Raw genomic sequence first — 19,873 nt, 5'->3', positions numbered from 1 at the left:
TGTTACTCCGTGTGCATAATAAATACATACAGGTACTGCTCAGTGAGCTTTGCTATTATTAAAAAAAAAAATGAATACAAATTTGACATTCTGATACAATTACTCGTACAAAATCAACAACGACTGTTAAATAATCAACAGTATTTAACGCGGAAAATAATACGATAAACAATCATGACTACTAAGTCATGACTCCTTTTTTTTTTTTAAACACCTTTATTTTAATTCTTAAGTGACTGTAAAACAGTATTCTGATTTTATTTTAATTTGTATCTTTGCACCGAACACTTTAAGATAAAATAATGAATTATTTTATTCATCACAATATTTCTTTATTACAATATCCATCCACAAATGCTCAGTATAGAGATTATTTTTAAATAAAAACAAACCATAATACTCTAATCAATTACTTAAGAATTAATCATGTTTGCATCCAAACATTTTTACAATTCCTACATTTCTAGATAAAAAAACCCAATTACAAATTATATTTAATAAAATATGTAAAAATTAAAAGATATATTTTCTTTGGTTCTAACCATTATATAAACGTTAGTAGATAAGTTATATGAAAGTTATACATAATAAAATAATACAAATTTCAATGTGACTTTAAATAATTTTGCGACTTTACAATAATAAAACCATTATACAAAAATAAAAGTTATAAAATTTACGGATAACAACTAAGACTGTGTGAATCCAAGTCATGTATAAGACAAAGGCATTCTAATGATTAGGTCGTTCTTTCTTTTCAGTTCTATACATACTTATACTTTTATGTAATGCTGAATGTGTAAAAATTAAATGTTTACATTTGTTCGGTTTGTTAATATCAAATGGATATATAAGGTCTATATACAATAACTAAACTGTGAATATTTATGCATATTGATCATTCTATGGACTAATTAAAAAAAAAATATAATTAAACAACTTAATTTCTTTTGTTGAGCATATTACTATTCCAAATAAAAATTAAAATAAAATCTTTCGTAATAATTATTAAATGTTTTATATAATTGCACATTCAGAAATAATTTAAATGTATACTCTACAGTCTAATAATATGAAATATTTTGATCTGTTTTTTTCCATTCAAAATATAAAAATGTATAGATATGCACAATTATTTGTGCACTTTTGTCGTTGTATTTTTTTTCGTTGAATTGCAGAAAATGAAAACTAACAGTTATGTAATAATACTTGAACTATCTACAGTCATCCTAAATATGCAAGCCACATATATTTTTAAACGCAAGTAAATAAGTTAAATATCAGTATAATATTGTATTTACAATCATCTCCCATAAAATAGTTATTATCGCATACTCTCAATATTTAGAGTTAGTTAGTCAGTCCTTTCTTTTTTCTGAGATTTCTCTAATGCTTCATATGCTGCTAATTCTTTCTTCTCCTTTCTTAAATTTCTGTCCTCAAATTCCAATCTGTAATTAAGCACTATATCAAAACATGATAAGTCTGTTTACATAACTTGGGATATGCAAACATTTTCAAATCTTATCAGTATATTAAGCAAATTGTAGCTTTATGGAGTAAGTCAATGAGGTGGTTTTTTTTAGCATAAAATTGCATATCCCAATAGAAAAGCATGAATAGATGAATGATAAAAAAAAGGAGATATAAAACAAAGTAAGAAAAAAGGTGTTTACTGTAAGCTGAGTGAGAAATTACAAAATGCAAAATGGCAAGATTCAGCAGGTCAATGGTTCAAGTTGATCAAGTTCTTAATTACCCTATGTAGTTCTTTTGACCTAGGGACATAAAATACTGTATACAGTATATTTTATGTGATACAAATCACATACAAAAATTCGAAATATAAAAATCCGTATTGTCTCAAAAATTTTATAATTAACTAATAATATAATGAATATTATTAAGCTTTTATACAGCATGTAACTTTAATTCTAGACTGAGCGAAGTATCCTAATAACTACTGGTGAAATATTTTCAATCATGCACAGGATGAAATATGTAAAACTGATATACCTGTGAAATATGATGCGTTCAACTATTTTTTCTGTTGTCATATCATTACCGCTATCCAATAATTTAAATTTATTTTGCCTCTTAGGCTCAGCATATGGATCAGAACCATCTTCACAAGGCATTATAGGAGTTTGACCATGGCAAACAACAGAAACATCAAAATGTTCCATCAGATCTTTTGTAACTTCATATGGTGCCCCAATTACTACTTCATTAACATACTATGAATCAACAAGACGACAAGTATTAAATAAACTTTGGTCCAATTATTTGATTAAACTCTTAAAGGAATAATTTAATTTTTTACCTTGCATGCTAGAACGCTAAGTACTCTTTCATGAAGATTCATAATTGGATGATTACCACACTTGTACCGATTAACTACTGGATCTGTATGTAGTCCAACTATGAGATAATCACCTTCTTTCTTTGCAACCTCTAAAAAATCTAAATGACCAACATGAAAGAGATCAAATGCTCCTGCTACGTAAACAATTTTATCTCCAGGTTGTGGACTCTTTCCATCACTAAACTGAATAATCTTCTGTGTAGTAGGTAAAAATTGTGAGCAGCCTGTCCAAGGACTTCTAGCTGATCTATCTTGACCCATACTTTTACTAGGTTCTCTGTCAACGCTATATTCACTATCTCCTTGTTTGAAATGTTGCCGGGTCATTAGAAGCATACGCCCTACTAAATCAGTTGTTGAAACACCAGCAGTTCTTTGAACCTCTCTATAATAATTATGTATTTCTTAGAAGTTGTTCTTTATAATCTATTATAACATAATGTATATATCCTTATAATAATTTATCATTTAAAATATACCTGTAACGACCTGCTGCTTTAACTAAATGATACGTATCTATACCATCTGCTGTCATAGTAATGTCATCGCCATGAACACAAAAATCACAGTTGTATTTATCTAATGTATCCAATGTTGTAACATAAGGTGCACCTTTTACAACTTCATCTACCCACTTAATACCACGAACCATTTTATACCTAACATGAAAAATGTATTACAAGAGAAATAAGAAATTCTAAAAATTACCCTAAAAACATCTAAATAATCTTTTGTAGTAATACTGTAAGCAACTACAATAAAAAGATAAAAAAAACTCTTGTAATCGAATTCAAAATTCAGAATCACTGCCTTAACAGAAGCATACCTCTCCTCTTCCATAAATACTGGTGGTCCTTTGTGTTTAGTAATTTCTTCGTCCGTATGTATACCCACAACTAAATAATCACCTAACGCCTTCGCTTGTCGCAAAGAATTTGCGTGACCGAAGTGTACCATGTCATAACTGTATTAAGAAAGTAATCATTTCTAAATCTTCATAGAACATATTAATCTTATGATCAACATCAATTTGTGCCGGTAATAACTTGACAATAATTGCGCGGTAAGAAAGTTCACTTTTATTGATGGTACGTCATAGTAAAAATTCAATAAATACATCTTAAGGCCACAATAATATATATCAGGATTCAAGGAAAAAGAAATAAAGTAAAAGATACCGTTTACTTAAATAAAATGTATTAACATAACTATATAATGAATATAGTTATTACTGAAACAGTCGTTTGCATCGATTTATAAAAGTACACCTTATAGAGACATTAATGATACGCAGTTATTATCAAAAAATGACACAGTCATTCGACAATTTATGCACGTAAAAGTCAACATGAATGAACAATAAATTAATTTCGTAAAAACTTACCATCCATCGCACCATACTCTTACTTCCTTCCGATTTTCTGTCATAATGAAAGAATTAGCGATATTTTGCAGTAGAAACAAATTCCCGTTTAGCAAATAATAGTTGATAACCAAGAAGTACACTACACCCACCAGAGCTTGGAACAAACTGCGCGCGTCGATTCGCGCATCATACAATTTTAATCAACTCATGCCTCCCTCTACTTTTTATATTTGCACTTGAATAATCACGCATGCTTATAACCATCAACTGATTTTTCAAAGAATGTACCTACTTTTGATACCTTCAATGTTGCTCACAACATTACAATGATATTTATTATTGCCATTCGTTTTACGAGTAAAAATAAATTATTGAGAAAATAAGTTTCAATTCCTCTGTAGTTTATTCACAGAATGATTTCTCTTTATTCATCAAATACAAATTTAATCGATTATGTCGTATACATATATTTAATTTTATAAATGCATACTAACTACAAAGCAATAATACACAATAATACAATGTAATATTAGCACAATTAAAATGAAATACTTCGTTATTTATTAACCATTGTACAATATAAAAATATTAGGACAATTTCAAACTACAATGTTTATTGCGTCACTAAGACAATAATACTTTGCTTTTCATATCCTGACCTAAAACTTCAATTGTTTCGACTGATGACGAAAAATGTATTCACGAGATTATAATCACATAAGATACACATACTATTAAATGTTGAACATCGTAGAGAATGACAAATGACATTATTTTATAAATTCTGCTATTGCAAAAACAATCGAACAGACACGCATAATTGGCAGTTATGAGGACGTTAATAATACTACGGAAATGTAGCTATAAAGAACGACTATATATTGGAATGAATCAATAAACACTGACCTAATCGTATGACTGACGAATACTGCATAGAAAATAAAAAAGGTACTTTTCTGTGAAACATAGCACTGATTATTTATATCAGCACGTATATCAAATTACTTATTACATATATTACGTAATTATTATCACTGATATCAAAATCACTGATAACAAAATTGTTACAATTAAAATAATTATATGGGATAAATATTTTTTACAACATCGTATTAGATATAATCTGCTATTATTATTTCATGTATTATATTTTATGAAATTTACATATATAAGTTATAACTCTTGAAAATGATTATGTTAAGACAAAATATTATAAACACATTTCTTACGTGCATTAGAAATTTGATAAAGTATTTTAGCTTCCATGAGAGGAAAGAATAATATGGAAATAAAATTTAATATATAATTTTTTAGATTTCATACTCATATTGTTTTATTAAATTTCTAATACTACAGTGCGCTGAGATTTCATGCGCTTTTAAATTAACTACAGTGTAATGTATTGTACGTTTTCAAGTAATACAATTGATCCGTGCATCATCAAAATAAAAAATTATCAGTTGAGTGATGTTCATTATCTTCAGAAGGATAGCGACAACGCATGCTATCAAACGTCATATATTTGTTTTCGCAAAGCTCAATCTCTTTACTTACAAGAAATCATAAATTAAAAAAATAAAAAATATTTTAGGAAATAAATACTGCTACATTTTGCATTTAGATTTTACAAACTTCTTTTTTGTTCCAATATACATTAAAATTTATAGGGAATAGGCATGTATGAAGTATTGTAAACTGTGTAGGAGTCACAAGTTGAAGATCATCAATGATTTACCTTCTATTACACTTACATTTATTTTTACTAAAAAAAAAAGAATGCTAGATGTCCTTGACTTGACATAATTGGAACGCCCTAATATCTGACGTTTTGGTTTCAAACGGTAATAATACCGCATTCATTTTGCTTTGTGTCCAGTCTCGATAAGAAGCATATTAACGGAAAACATGTTCTTGTTCAGATAGAACTATTCTCCCTTTTCACATTTTTACTATATTACATAAATCTTTTTTGGAATTACTTATTTTGAAATTAATAACCATTTTGTTGCCTATAATTACTTCCACCTCCACCTCCACTTCCTCCATATCCACTGCCATTTTGATAACCGCTAGAACCGCCACTAGAAAGTCCACCATAACTATTTTGAGAAAATACTTTACTACTGTAATTGCCCCCTCCTATACCACCTAAGAAAGAAATAACAAATATTTAGACACACATTAACTTGTAAGATAATTTTACTAACTCGGAAATATTACAATTCTTGTTTGAAGCCATACTGCTAGTGTTTCCATTCCATTTTCCTCTATCTCCACCCCCACCACCGCCGCCGCTAGAGCGATCAAATCTGCCAGCCCTATCTCCACCATCACGACCGCCACGCGATCCTCGAGGACCACCTCCACGGCCTCCGGAACCGCGACCACTGCCACCTCCGCTACGTCCTCCATAACGTCCTCCTGCGAAAACAATATTACGATATAAAGAATTAGTTATATTTAAACAACTAACTTAATTAATCGGAATTAAGTTGAAGACATACTCTTATAAATTCCTGGGTTTCTTGATAGCTCATAAAGTTTAGGGTTTACGACTTGTTTTGCTTCTTCTAAGACTTGAATTAAGTCACTAGCCTTATGTGCGTTTCCTGGCGTGAAAAATGCGTACGCAGTTCCTGTACGCTGTGACCGTCCTGTACGTCCAATACGGTGTACATAGTCTTCAGAATTGGACGGGTAGTCCAAATTTATCACAAACTTAACATCTTCCACATCTGTACAATATTAGGAATTATAATCATTGTAATTAGAAATTATCTGTGTCTTTGTGGTTCAATTAACTTACAAAGCGAATTAGTTAAAGCATTAGACATTATACTAGCACGTGTGATACAGGTGGAATTAAAAAAATACACAACATACAGAAAATCTGAAGCAAATAATTTGTAAATATTTTATGTATTTGCTAAGATTTTAATTCCATCTGTAGCTCCCACGTGCAATATACAAACGAATTGACCACAAAGAGCAAGTTTCATATTATTTACCTGTTGTTGCCAAAAGCTGGAAACGTAAATACATTTTTGGAAATGTAGAGGAATCAGAGCTCAGATGGTTCTCATGGAATTCTCGCATTATGCGTTAGCGAGCTGTATATTTACTCTTAGTGACTTCACACCCTTCTCTCCCGCACCAAAGTATGGATCTGTGCTGGTCTTTCAAAATTTGGTCCTTGCGCATTGCTTCGGTGAGGTTGGGACATTGGACGAGCACCATGTGCACTTTCCGATCAACCCCACATGCATTCCATTGCACGAGTAACATCAACGATTGTTTTGCAATGTTGAGAGTTTACAAATTTTTATGAAAGTCTACCATTATATCGTAAAAATGTTGTAACAAGTTGTTAAAAATTCTATTAGATTGTTCGCGTGGATATATATATATACAGATCAAACTTTGTTGACATTTACAGAGGAATGTAATTTCACAACCACTGCAAAACAATGTAATGCCATTCCCTATCCTTTTAATCTAAGAGAGTGGTAAAATATATCTATCCTGTTCAGTAGTCCTTGTATGCTAGATGCCCTAACACTATGACTTCCATACTTTGGACCGTCGCAGGTACAGAGTGAGAGTGTGTTTTTTCAAGTGGCACGGTGGGCCGAGGCACAGCGTTAGGTTAGCTTGTTGCGCGGGGACAGAGACCAGCAGTCACGTCCCATTCAATTATATATTCCAAAGCAAGCTCTCCAGAGTTCTTATCATTGATAAAACTCCGTCGCATGTGCCTCTGAAAACACATAGAACAGCACGTTAATACCAGACTGACAAGACTTTTTTCAATCAGAGCAAAATTTAAAATGGTGAACCTCCTACAATCTTACCTGTTTACCTAAACTAAATAAGACTGCTGAAATATTTTGACTTACTTTTGAATCTGATATCGATACAAGTATAATAATTTAATTTTAGCAGCAAAGCGTTAATCGATATTTTCTCAATATACAGTACATAATTGAAGTTAGTATTATATTAAACTATAATGAAGTTTTATCGAAAAGATATTATAAATTCATACACACTCGGCTCTCAATTTACGCGAGTCTTTTTTACGCGGTAAATTAGAACACTATTTACACAGTAGTCTTCATGTGCGATCTGAATTTAGTAACACCGAATAAAATGTACTTTTCTCTCCTGAAATGTCATTATCATTATTTCTCTTGTTCAGCTATGCGGAGTAAATATTTATTTCTAAAACTTATATCAACTTTTCGTTCCAATATTTTGTTTCCTCTTGTACCGACAGACTCTATTTATGCGATTTTCATTTGCGTAAAACGAAACCACGTGGAACGGATTTTCGCGTAAATCGAAGGTCAGGTGTAATATTCTAATAATGTAAAAGTATGTCAAAATCCGCCTGAAGTATGGTGGAATTGAACAAATCACAAATTATCCTTTCAGTATTATACGCTGAAAAGTTGAGAATAGTAAGATTAATTTCTCTATATTCTTTGTACGGTACATTATTGAACTCCATAGATATAGAATTAATGAAAACAAATGAAAATATTATATGGTGTATCTGAACGATTTGAAAATAGTTAAATATTTTATAAGAAGTTAAAGGCACAAAAAAAATAGATTCTATACAGTTCTTTGGTTTAGAAAGGAACTTTATACTGCATATATAATGTTTTTCTTAATTACAGTGAGAGAAGAGATTTCAAAATGACTTCTTTTACTATACAATCCATCCTAAGCTACTAATGTTTAAAACTCGATACTTATGTTGTAGAAAAATTAATGCAATTATAAAAAATACAAAATAGCTAAATACTTTTCAATTTCATGAATTTCCACAAATTTACGAGACTTTCTTACATTTACTTATACGCTTCATTTGAAGTACCAAATATTATTACTATTTATTTTCTCTTTGTTGAATTTACTATTAGAAAAAGTATAATGATCTATTACTTTCCCAAAAATTTTCTTTCAACATTTTAAGTACTGGAATTTATGAAATAATGAAACTTTGACTTAAAAAATTATTTTAAACAGAGTATTTAATTTATTTTGAATTAAGAAAGAAATTATTCTCTGATGATATACGTACAAAAAATCTGTATATGCAGTGTAATGTTCTCCTATGAATGAGAAAACTTTTATAGAAATTATCTTTTTAAGCCTATAAATCCTTATGAAATAGTTAATTGCTTCTAACTAATTCAGACACACTGTATATAATACTTTGAACATAGATTGTTGTTTGTATCAATTGTTTGATCTAAAATCTTTGCCTATTTTTCGTTTTAAATAATTTCCATTCACACCAAGAAAAGGCTATGTCAATCAGTCTGGCACATGCCGTTATCCGTTGCCACATCACTATATTACAACTCTCACAAACGTGAAATAACCATCGCAGCCTGACCCTTACATCATACCCACTTATGTGTAAATAGATTCTTACCTAATCCTCTTGCTGCAACATCTGTAGCTACTAGTATGGCAGATCTGCTATTCCGGAATTCTGAAATAAATTATCTGGTATTGGGCAAAGTATGTTTACATATTAAGATGTAATCTATGTTATTAAATTCGAACTTACGATTTAATACATAGTCTCTTTCCTGTTGACTCTTATCTCCATGGATGCCAATCGCTTGCCATCCATATCTATTAATTGCGCGTGTTATATCGTCCACTTTTCTTTTAGTTTCAACAAAAATAATTGTCTTATTTTCTGGCTCGTTTGAAATTTCTTCTAACAATTTCATAAGTTTACCCTCTTTTTCATATTCTTCACATACATCAACAATTTGAAGGATGTTGTGATTAGCTGCCAGTTGTAAAGAGCCAATATTAATTTGTATGTAATCGGTTAAAAATTCTTCTGCGAGATTCCGAACCTCCTTTGGCCATGTTGCAGACCACATTAGGGTTTGTCGATCAGGTCGGATTTGTTCAACAATTTTCCTAATTTGTGGCTCAAAGCCCATGTCAAGCATTCTATCAGCTTCGTCTAGTACTAAGTATGTACACCTACGTAAATTTGTTGTACCACGTTCTAGAAAATCGATAAGACGGCCAGGTGTTGCTATACAGATTTCAACACCACGTTCAAGGTCACGAGCTTGAGGACCTTTCGGAGCTCCACCAAAAATACAAGTATTTCTTACTTGCGATGAAATCCCAAAATCTGAGGCAACTTGCTGAATCTGTTGTGCAAGTTCTCGTGTAGGTGCTAAAATAAGAGCTATAGGTCCATCGTTTCTGTTCAATCTAGGTTGATGATTTATATGTACAATTGCTGGTAAAATATATGCTAATGTTTTTCCAGATCCTGTTTGTGCAATTCCAACCATATCGCGTCCAGATAAAGCAATGGGCCAGCCTTGTGCTTGTATTGCAGTTGGTTCCCCAAATCCTTGTCTACGGATTTCATTCAAAACGTAATCTGGAAATCCGCCTTCTTCAAAGAATATGTTCGGTCCTGGTACATTTGTACCTTTTACAGTAATCTCTTTATCTGAACGATAAGCCTCAACTACATGTGGACTTCGAGTTGTAACATTAGGATGAGGCTGATAAAAGTCTTTCCTAAATGGTTGCAATGTGGCCATGTCCCATCTTGGTTTTCGTAGACGTTCACCAGGTTGTCGATTTTTGAAGTTACCAAAGCTATTACCATCTCTATTTGAACTGCTACCAAATCTACTACCCCCACCACTTCCATCTCGACCACCAAAACGGCCCCCTCCACGTGCTCCGCCTCCTCTTCTATCACCACGTTCACGATCACGATAAGCCCTGTAATAAAAAATTTGTTTATAATTAAAAATTGAGTTTATTAACTGATTTCAAATAACAGATGTAATAGTAACTAATTAAGTGAAAATATATAAATACAAAATAAATTACTATATTACAGAGCATAATAATTATTTTAGTATTATTATTATTTAAAAATCGAATATCTTAAATATTAGTTTAATTGTATAACTTAAATACTAATAATATATTTATTAAACACGTGTAAATTACTTTTAAGATTATAGAATAAATTTATAGTTAAATTTTGTATAAGTACGCTTAGTAACGTTAGATACTTTCAAATACATTAGATATTTTCAACTAACTTTTGTTAATTGCAAGAAATCTGTATATTATATGAATGTAAAAATTTCGCTAATATAAAAGCAATATGGAGTAACGCATTCTCAATCATAGACAGTAAATGTCAATAAGAAATATACAGAAAACTAACAATTTTACGTAATATTAATGTAAAATGTATGTAACTTACATTCTTAAACAATATTCACTATTTTCACTTGAAAATATAATATATATTTCGATAAAATCGCGTTACTAATGACCAAAATGAACCAGAAGCACGCTACACTCGTTTCACGATCCGAAGGGGATCTGTGAAACAAATGTCATGGCGTCGTGATGTACCAGGAAATAGTTCTCCTTCACTATAATTTATACTTTATTATTCTACATATATATTATTGTTTTTACAATAGATTTATAATTTAAATAAATTTAAAAATGATTAATTTTATTAAATTTTCACATTTATAAACAGTTATTAAATATGTTAGTAAGTATCATAACTGCGTGTATTGCCGGAAATAGAGACTCAGAGTAGGGATATATGCACGGAAATAAAAGTATTGAACATATGATGGCAGAAATCAAATTTTTTCAGTTGACAGCAAATTTGTACGTAGTCGCATATTTTAAAAATACATTTATATATATAGAAATTAAATAAAAATTTACATTATCTTTTAAATATTTTAGAGAATAAGGGAAAGTAAAAGAATTATTCAATTATACTGTTTATTTAGCTATATTTTATACATTCGAATGTTTTAAAAATAGAAGGAATATACTAATTCTGAAAAAGAAAACAATTTTATTCATGTAATTGATATAACACAAAAATTTAACAAATACATTTAATTACATATCTTAATATCATTTCTATTGCTTATAAAATTTATTTCTTAGTCTGTAGAACATTTATGTACTAAAAAATTTGAACATAAATTAAATTACAACCATTTCATTCATTAAAATTAGTGATAATAAATATTAACTGTATTATATACTTTTAATAAATGGAACATCAATAATATTTATACATATATATTATAGTTGATGCTTTCATTTTTTAGGAACTAAACAACACTTTTTGTTTAACACAGCAATCGCTATCTTGTGCAACATATATAAACTAAAATAATACTCCATTTTGTAATAAAAATATTAAAGCAATAATAAATTATGCTACATAAATGTTCTTAGTTGATTAATTTTAAATATGTTTTAGCATTTTCTATTTGTTCAATTCTATTTTGCAATTGTAATTGCAGTTTCTTTTAATTAATACATATACAATAATACTAACCAATCTTGTTTTGATTATTATTATCGACTGGTATACTTTTATCTCACACATTAAATATGCAACATTTTGTCTTTGGTATCTAATTCTTTGTGCAGTTTTAATTAATTTAATATATCTCCCTTCTAAAAAAATTTAATCAAATATGATAGTATTAACACTGTTTAATGAAAAATCACTTGTTCAGTACTATGAATACCATTTTAGTATGTTACGCCTCTGTACTGATAAGTACTCGCATAATTATCTCCTCCTCCATAACTTTGCGCTAAATTATTTTGTCCATAGGACCTTTGCGTACTGTAACCATATCCTGAGCTCTGAATAACTGAATTATTTTGCTTTATATTATTATAGCTACCATAATCTGAAGAATAACTATTTGAAACAGATGGATAAGAACTTCCACCACGACCACTACTACCACCTCTTCCTCTTGAAGGACCTCCTCTTCCTCTATTATCAATATTCCCTCTTCTACCATTATTTCTATCGCTGCCCATAAATCGTTTACCACCTTACATATTAAAAATATATGTGTTATACAATTTTTTCAAATATTCGGTAGGGAAAGTATAAAAACATACTTCTACTTCCATAATTTCCAGATTTTGCCAACTCGGCCATTTCAGTGAGTCGTGGATTTATATTTTGTCCTGCCTCCTTTAATACTTCTATTAAATCCCCAGCATGTTTCATGTTATGACTTGTAAAAAATGCATAAGCGGTTCCAGTTTGCCTTCTTCGACCAGTGCGGCCAATCCTGTGTATGTAATCTTCTGATGATGATGGATAGTCAAAATTTATTACATATTTAACATCATCCACATCTGTGACAAAGTGTTTATAGATATACAAACGAAATTACAGTTATATATATTTATTTTAACAGTTGTTTAATTATTTATTTTCTTCCATCAAACTCATAGAATGATCTTCAAACTTGGGAAACTAATTACATAAAACGTTTAAGAATAAATGTGCAAGATGATTAGCAATCAATTTTGAATACACAGGATATGTTTGTATTACATAAAAATCTGAATATTTTATGTAGTTTGTAATGGTTCGAAATGGAATTCTCAGGTTCTTACTTAAAAATAAAATTGATTTGTAAATCAGGTTTGAAAACCACCCACCTTTCGTTTAGAATTTCCATTGTAAAATCAGCAAGAACAGCCCCATTTACTTTTAAAGTAGGGCTATTCGGTTGGTTTCATATGAAAATGTATAGATGGCCTAGAGATTAGACAGACACAGCGGTAGTGTCTGGTTTGGGATAAAGGCAGCATTTTAGGGTTTAAGCCTGAATGCATTAATCTTGTTAAGTATCAAATAACAATTTTAGTAGTTAGAGGCACTGAAAAATATTTAGAGTTTGCAATTGAAATAAATGGTAAAATTAATTTTAAAGTTACAAATCAATCGGTAGTTGGTAGCTTAACACACAGGGCACAAATAAGAATACTATTGAACAATATTAAATGATATGTTTCAGCATAAACATCTTTGAAAAATAACAATTATTATAAATTCGTAATATCTTGTATAGAAAATAACTAAAAATTATGCTTTTTAAAAAGAGAATTTGTAGTTTGATTTTGATGTAGTTATTAATAATAAGATACAAGCAAAATAAAATAAAACATTCACTGTGTCTGCCCAATACCGGCAGTACACCGCATTCACTTAGGGTACACTGTGCCTCTGAAAAAGAAAAGCAGACAGTCTTACTTGTAGCTTGTGTGCATTTTTATAGAACCCTTTTTATAAATTCGATTATTATAATTCATTACTTTAACTTATATATTTAGTTAATAATACAAAAATACAAACCTGTTAAAGTATGTATTATAAAGACATATAGAAAACAGGTTGCAAAATCTAGTCTAATACTTTCAGGGCTCTACTACACATTTCCAATATCACACACCGCTACATACATTGCTGTCCACTGGTCTTACTAATAACGCATCACTGGCTAATCCGATAAGTGTTGCCAATTCCCAGATTTATTTGACTTTTGGATACTTAAATATTATATATAAAAAATAAATACATACCTAAACCTCTAGCAGCCACATCTGTTGCAACTAGAATAGGAGCTCTTCCACTTTTAAATTCTTGTAACACATGATCTCTTTCTTGTTGATTTTTATCACCATGAATACTTAATGCTTGCCATCCATCACGTCTTATATTTCTAGTAATATCATCTACTTTTCGTTTTGTTTCAACAAAAATGATTGTCTTATTTTCTTTTTCATTTCCAATTTCTTGAAGCAGTCTATATAATTTTAAGTCTTTCTCGAACTCTTGACAAACATCAACTATTTGAATGATATTGTGATTGGCTGATAATGTCAAAGAACCAATATTAAGATGCGTATAATCAGTCAAAAAGTCCTCTGCTAAAGCTCGAACCTCTTTTGGCCATGTGGCTGACCACATTAAAACCTGTCTATCAGGTCGTATTTGTTCAATTATTTTTTTAATTTGTGGTTCAAAACCCATATCCAACATTCTGTCGGCTTCGTCCAATACTAAGTATGTACATCTGAAAAGGTGTATCTCTGTTGTCATAAATGTAAAATAATTTAGAACTAAAAGCTAAAATACCTGCGTAAATTTGTTGTTCCTCTTTCCAAAAAATCAATAAGTCTACCTGGTGTAGCGATACATATTTCAACACCCCGCTCTAAATCATGTGCTTGTGGTCCTTTAGGTGCACCACCAAAAATACAAGTATTTCTTACACCTGCTGACTCTCCAAAAGAATTAGCTACTTCCTGAATTTGTTGTGCTAATTCTCTTGTCGGAGCTAAGATCAAGGCAATTGGACCATCGCCATTACCAAGTCGTGGCTGATGTATAATGTGCACAATTGCTGGCAATACATACTAAAATAAAAATATAACTAAATAGGCTTAATATATTCTATTCTTATATATTTAGATATATTGTAAATTATTATTTGAAAATGTTATGTACAAATACTAAGAATATCTAATAAAAAAAACGTGTGTACATTTTACGAATTGAAAACATATATTTTAAAACTGGCTCACTCCAAGCGTTTTTCCAGAACCAGTTTGGGCAATAGCAACTAAATCTTTGCCACTGAGTGCAATAGGCCATCCCTGTGCTTGAATCGCTGTAGGCTGAGAGTAACCCTGTTTATGTATCACTTCTAATACATAAGGAGGGAAGTTCCCTTCTTCAAAATATTGAATCGGATTAGGAACATCATCACCTTTTACAGTTATTTCAGCATTTTCACGAAATTTATATACTTCTTCTTTCGATCTGATAGAAAACATTCCATTAGAATTTTGCTTCCTTGTGAAATATAGAATTTCTACAACTTTACCTATTTCTAACTGCAGGATGTTCCACATAAAAATCTTTGCGTAAAGGTTCCAAAGATCTTACATCCCAGTTAATTTTCCTCAGTGTTCCACCAGGCTGTTTGCCTTTTATACCACCACGAATACTACTACTAATTCCTCTACCACGTCCACCGAATCTGTTCATGTTACTTCCACGGATATTATCACCACCTCCTCTATTACCACCGCGACCACTGACTACTCTTCGGCCTCTACTTTGTTCTCTATCTCGATTAAACCTAAACATGTTATAAATTATAAACATATATATAATAATGTGTTGCACTTTGCATATGCATGAAATAAAATAAAGAAAAAATAAATAATTATAAATTTTATATTTAAAATGAAGATATAAAATCTTTGAATAATATATCAATTTATTTACTTAAACATAAAAAAAACATATCTAAATATAAATACAATGAATATTTCAGAGTAAAATTAATTTGATAAAATTTTACGTTTTATAGTTTTTTTATAATTTGACTTGATAATCAATAAATCATCATGGATGCGCAATAGTATAAATAAATATATATTATCGTCTGTGAAAACTTGTAACCATTTACTTTTTTGTTATAAATTTCGATTATTGATTACTGATACCATTGCCTGGTGTACATTCGGCCTTGCATGATGTTTAATAAACTGAATGTTTTAAAGGAAATTTTTTTACTTCGGACAATATACAACCGAAGAGTTAAATTTAAGCTATTACCGCGTAACAGTAAATTAAATTGTCACATCATACTTACATTTAGAAATCGAAATATCCTCAAACACAATGAGCAACAGATTATTCCCTCTTGCGGTCAGTCCGACGAAGGCCAATCGATAATTTAGAAGAAGCAAATAAGAGAATTATCACTTATTCTATTGTATCAAGGTAGTCGATATAATAAAATATTTCAAATCTATGCAATTAGAAGAGCAAAGTAAATTAAATGCTACAAACAATATATGGCAGATGTATCTTTAAACTTGCCGGTAAATCCGACAGATCAAATTGACAAGTGAACTTCCGAAAGTAGTTCCGTGTAAACTGTTTCCATGACAGCATCGGCGTAGTAATACATGAGTAACGAATAAAGTGAATAAAATACAGTAGGAAAGTTCTTTTACTAAAAAGAAATGTTAGTAAATTTGATTAAAAAAGAAATAACATATTTATTACTCTGACTTGAAAATCTTACAATTATCTTATTATTCAGACATATTAAATTCCATATTTCCAAATGAGAGAAAAGTAATTGCTCTTGAATGATAATTCTATGTTGAATTTAAATTTAAATGAAATTTGTATTTTAATTAAAATTTTCTAGAGAATATAGGAATGTATATGATTAAAACAAATTGTAACAAACCTAATTTTGAATATGGCGGAAGTTTATTGATTTCGATAAACTTTAAAAAGATGGCACTGCAGTAGAGTTAATCAAATATAAGTAATTATAAATAATCAAATGAAGTAAAGTTTCTTTGGAGCTTCTGATGTTTATATCCTTAAATTAGGGATACAATAAAATGTGCTTTGGATTCATATGAAATGTATATAATTGTATTAAAGATTGTCATACTTAATATTTCTATATTACAAGTATTTCAGTATATGTTCTTTTAGTAATTGAGACGCAAATGATATGTCTCATTTTTTATTAAAATTCGTAGAACTATATAAACAGATTTATAAAATATGATTTCGATTTGTAAAGAAAGTCAACAAGAACGGAGTAATAATTTTGTTTTTTAATTTCATATCAGTTGTATCAGATTTTAATTTCATTGAGATCTTTGATATTGGCTACAAACAATAACGAATTTTAAAGAAATATCCCACAATAACTTACTAAGTTATTATAGATATCACAGAGTTCTGAAGCTATGTTCATGATATACAGTTCACTATCTTCATATTGTATATATGTAATGTGTTCTTGGAAATCGCCGGAGTTTCACCTCTGTAAAAGTCTTTTGTGGTATAATCATAAAGATCAACAACATTGACATTTTATGATGTTGAGATTACTTTAAATATTATTTTAAAATGTCAACTGAAACAGCACATGTAATTTTCTATTTTTATGTATATATAATTGAGAAATTATAATAACAGATGAAAAATTTCTTTTATTTTATTATAAATTATCTTCTTGTCTACTAACCTTTAGTGATTACTGTTATATTTAATATAATTTTACCATGTTTTTTCTTTATTTTTAAAATAAAATTTAGGAATTTAGAAGTTGGACACTTTAAATTTTTGATTTTGTATTTTAGATATCTGATACCCTCAGAATTCTTCATTTACCCCAAGAGCTTTCTGATGATCGGCGAATTGAATTATTTAAGAAATATGGTGCAATTAAAATACATACCTTAAGACTGTCTAAGAAATATACTGTAACTTATGCAAAGTTCCCATCTCAACAAGCAGCCACAGAAGCATTATTGCGTCTGCATCAGTTAAATGTTAGAGGACAATATTTAACAGTTGAATATGCGAAAAAATCCATAACTACTGAAAGCACAGAAAATGAAATTCCAAATGATAAAGTTACAAAAGAAGAACACAAAAAGGACTCTACAAATAAATCTAATTTTCAAGCTTTCTTACAGAAGTTAAATAGTTGGACGATGAATCATGTTTTTACACAACCACCTCCACCAAATATATATTATAAATATTCAGCACCAACAAAGAGTACATTAATAAGAATAGCTATACAATTATTAAAAGAACCAACTTTTTATACACAGGTAAATTAAGTGAAATAAATTTTGATATAAATAAATTTTTAATTAGAATATTATGTTTTTATAGGTTTTACACTTAATGAATAGAATGAATTTGCCTCCTCCATTTGAAGAATTAGAGACAGAATTTCCTATGCTAAAAAAAGTCTATGATATGAAAAAATATAAAGATATATTTAATAGCGATACATTATTTCATAGAGACAATGGTAAGAAAGTAAGATTACTTTTACTTCTATTTTGTAACAATTTTACTTTTATTTTTATTACTTATAATAAAATAGGTTCTGATGAAGATGCTGAGGAAGAAGAGTCTGAAATAGAATCGAATGAGGAAGATAATGCAATGCAACATTTAGAAATTGTTCCTGTAAAAAGGAAACGTCTTCAGTCAACAAAACGTTTAAAAATTCCAAAATTTGTTAATCCTGCTAAACAAATTACATCTGCAAGTTCTACGCAAAAGATTGTAAAACCGGAAGATATGTTTGAATCGGTACAAAGAGCAGAAACAAAAAATCTGAAAATTGAATTAAAAACAGTAGATACATTTCTGGATACTTTAAATAAAGAAGATAATACTACTATGAAAAGTGATAGTGATAGTGGTTTTGGTTTAATGTTTCCATTTCCTAAAAATCCTGAAACCATTGAAGATGAAAACATTGAAGATACTCGACAAAATGTAATTACATCCAAAGAACTAATAAATAATAAAATTTCAGCTAATGGTAAGAATAAATTTCTTTCATTGTATTCATTTAATTGATTAGCACATTCTTTAGAGCATTAATATAATTAATCAAACAGAACATATTTGTCTATTGTAATGTACAAAGATGTTTAAAAGATTAGAAGTTTTTTTTCTTTATGTTACAGATCAAAGATTACTTCCAGTTTTTAAAAATTATCATCCTGGAAAGCCATCAAATCGTTTGTATATAAAGAATCTTGCAAAAGATGTTGAAGAAAAGGATCTAGATTTTATCTATCAAAAATATGTGATACCTCACTGTAAAACAGAATTTCAGTAAGATTCGTTTGATTTAATATATCATAATAATTTGAGTTTTCAGGTCGTTATTCAATAACAATTTATATGATTTATAATTTCAGGTACAATGTACGACTTATGCAGAAGGGTAGAATGAAGGGACAAGCGTTCATTACGTTACAAAATATAGAACAAGCACAATTAGCTCTTGATGAAACAAACGGTTATATTTTAAAAGAGAAACCAATGGTTGTGCAATTTGCTAAAGCAGCAAAATGTTAGTAGAAATACTTTTTCAATATTTTATTTTTTTTATTTATAAAATATACAACACAAAAGAAATAATTTTAATAAATGAATAAATCATTTTTAATTTTTTATAACAATTTTATTTATATATATTCCGTTTATAACAAATCACAACATTTATAAAAATATGAATAAGTAATCGCATAATTCCGCCGATAATGTAGAAAAATATTGATTTTTTTAACTGCATTTCCCCAATCTGAAAAATATGAAAAAACTGGGTATCAATAGTCATAATAAGACGATAATTCTATGGAAATACGAAAGCGGTATTCTGACAATTTAAATAAAAAGTCAA

The 19,873-nt window shown here is 29.5% G+C and overlaps 4 protein-coding genes across 11 annotated transcripts; 1 reads left to right on the top strand and 3 right to left on the bottom strand.

Moving 5' to 3' along the window:
• Positions 1–36: 36 nt before the first annotated feature.
• Positions 37–3,920, bottom strand: Pect (phosphoethanolamine cytidylyltransferase). Of its 2 annotated transcripts, none has more exons than XM_031981274.2 (6): positions 3,750–3,920; positions 3,192–3,329; positions 2,845–3,024; positions 2,324–2,750; positions 2,017–2,237; positions 37–1,464 (listed from the first exon to the last, which is right to left on the bottom strand). In XM_031981274.2, exons 1-6 carry the CDS (start codon positions 3,791–3,793, stop codon positions 1,458–1,460), a joined length of 1,017 nt encoding a protein of 338 aa, XP_031837134.1. In that variant the 5' UTR covers positions 3,794–3,920; the 3' UTR covers positions 37–1,457. The 2 variants fall into 2 exon arrangements, with proteins under 2 accessions (XP_031837134.1, XP_031837133.1); XM_031981273.2 differs by having other exon boundaries at positions 37–1,451; positions 3,750–3,919.
• Positions 3,921–4,129: 209 nt separating this feature from the next.
• On the bottom strand, positions 4,130–11,183 carry LOC116429066 (putative ATP-dependent RNA helicase DDX5). Of its 3 annotated transcripts, XM_031981494.2 has the most exons (6): positions 11,014–11,183; positions 9,316–10,517; positions 9,178–9,237; positions 6,236–6,466; positions 5,952–6,152; positions 4,130–5,879 (listed from the first exon to the last, which is right to left on the bottom strand). In XM_031981494.2, coding segments are annotated over exons 1-6 (1,854 nt in total). In that variant the 5' UTR covers positions 11,016–11,183; the 3' UTR covers positions 4,130–5,721. The 3 variants fall into 3 exon arrangements, with proteins under 3 accessions (XP_031837354.1, XP_076229845.1, XP_076229843.1); XM_076373730.1 differs by lacking the exons at positions 4,130–5,879; positions 5,952–6,152; positions 6,236–6,466 and adding an exon at positions 6,828–7,226; XM_076373728.1 differs by lacking the exons at positions 4,130–5,879; positions 5,952–6,152; positions 6,236–6,466 and adding an exon at positions 7,245–7,488.
• Positions 11,184–11,614: 431 nt separating this feature from the next.
• Positions 11,615–16,656, bottom strand: LOC116429067 (putative ATP-dependent RNA helicase DDX5). 4 transcript variants are annotated; one of them, XM_076373731.1, is made up of 8 exons: positions 16,504–16,656; positions 16,274–16,432; positions 15,497–15,754; positions 15,195–15,432; positions 14,746–15,026; positions 14,190–14,683; positions 12,714–12,956; positions 11,615–12,643 (listed from the first exon to the last, which is right to left on the bottom strand). In XM_076373731.1, coding segments are annotated over exons 2-8 (1,830 nt in total). In that variant the 5' UTR covers positions 16,276–16,432; positions 16,504–16,656; the 3' UTR covers positions 11,615–12,329. The 4 variants fall into 4 exon arrangements, 3 of the variants coding, with proteins under 3 accessions (XP_076229846.1, XP_031837355.1, XP_076229847.1); XM_031981495.2 differs by having other exon boundaries at positions 16,274–16,628; XM_076373732.1 differs by lacking the exons at positions 16,274–16,432; positions 16,504–16,656 and adding an exon at positions 16,088–16,227.
• Positions 16,657–17,109: 453 nt separating this feature from the next.
• LOC116429068 (RNA-binding region-containing protein 3) lies at positions 17,110–19,863 on the top strand. Of its 2 annotated transcripts, XM_031981496.2 has the most exons (6): positions 17,114–17,583; positions 17,796–18,275; positions 18,340–18,481; positions 18,557–19,003; positions 19,152–19,302; positions 19,389–19,859. In XM_031981496.2, the coding sequence occupies exons 1-6, from the start codon at positions 17,563–17,565 to the stop codon at positions 19,546–19,548; spliced, it is 1,401 nt and encodes a 466-aa protein (XP_031837356.2). In that variant the 5' UTR covers positions 17,114–17,562; the 3' UTR covers positions 19,549–19,859. The 2 variants fall into 2 exon arrangements, with proteins under 2 accessions (XP_076229848.1, XP_031837356.2); XM_076373733.1 differs by having other exon boundaries at positions 17,110–17,583; positions 18,340–19,003; positions 19,389–19,863.
• Positions 19,864–19,873: the final 10 nt, after the last annotated feature.

This window comes from Nomia melanderi, chromosome 14, assembly GCF_051020985.1.
Source record: "Nomia melanderi isolate GNS246 chromosome 14, iyNomMela1, whole genome shotgun sequence".
NCBI lineage: Eukaryota > Metazoa > Arthropoda > Insecta > Hymenoptera > Halictidae > Nomia > Nomia melanderi.
This window is presented reverse-complemented; position numbering and strand designations above follow the sequence as displayed.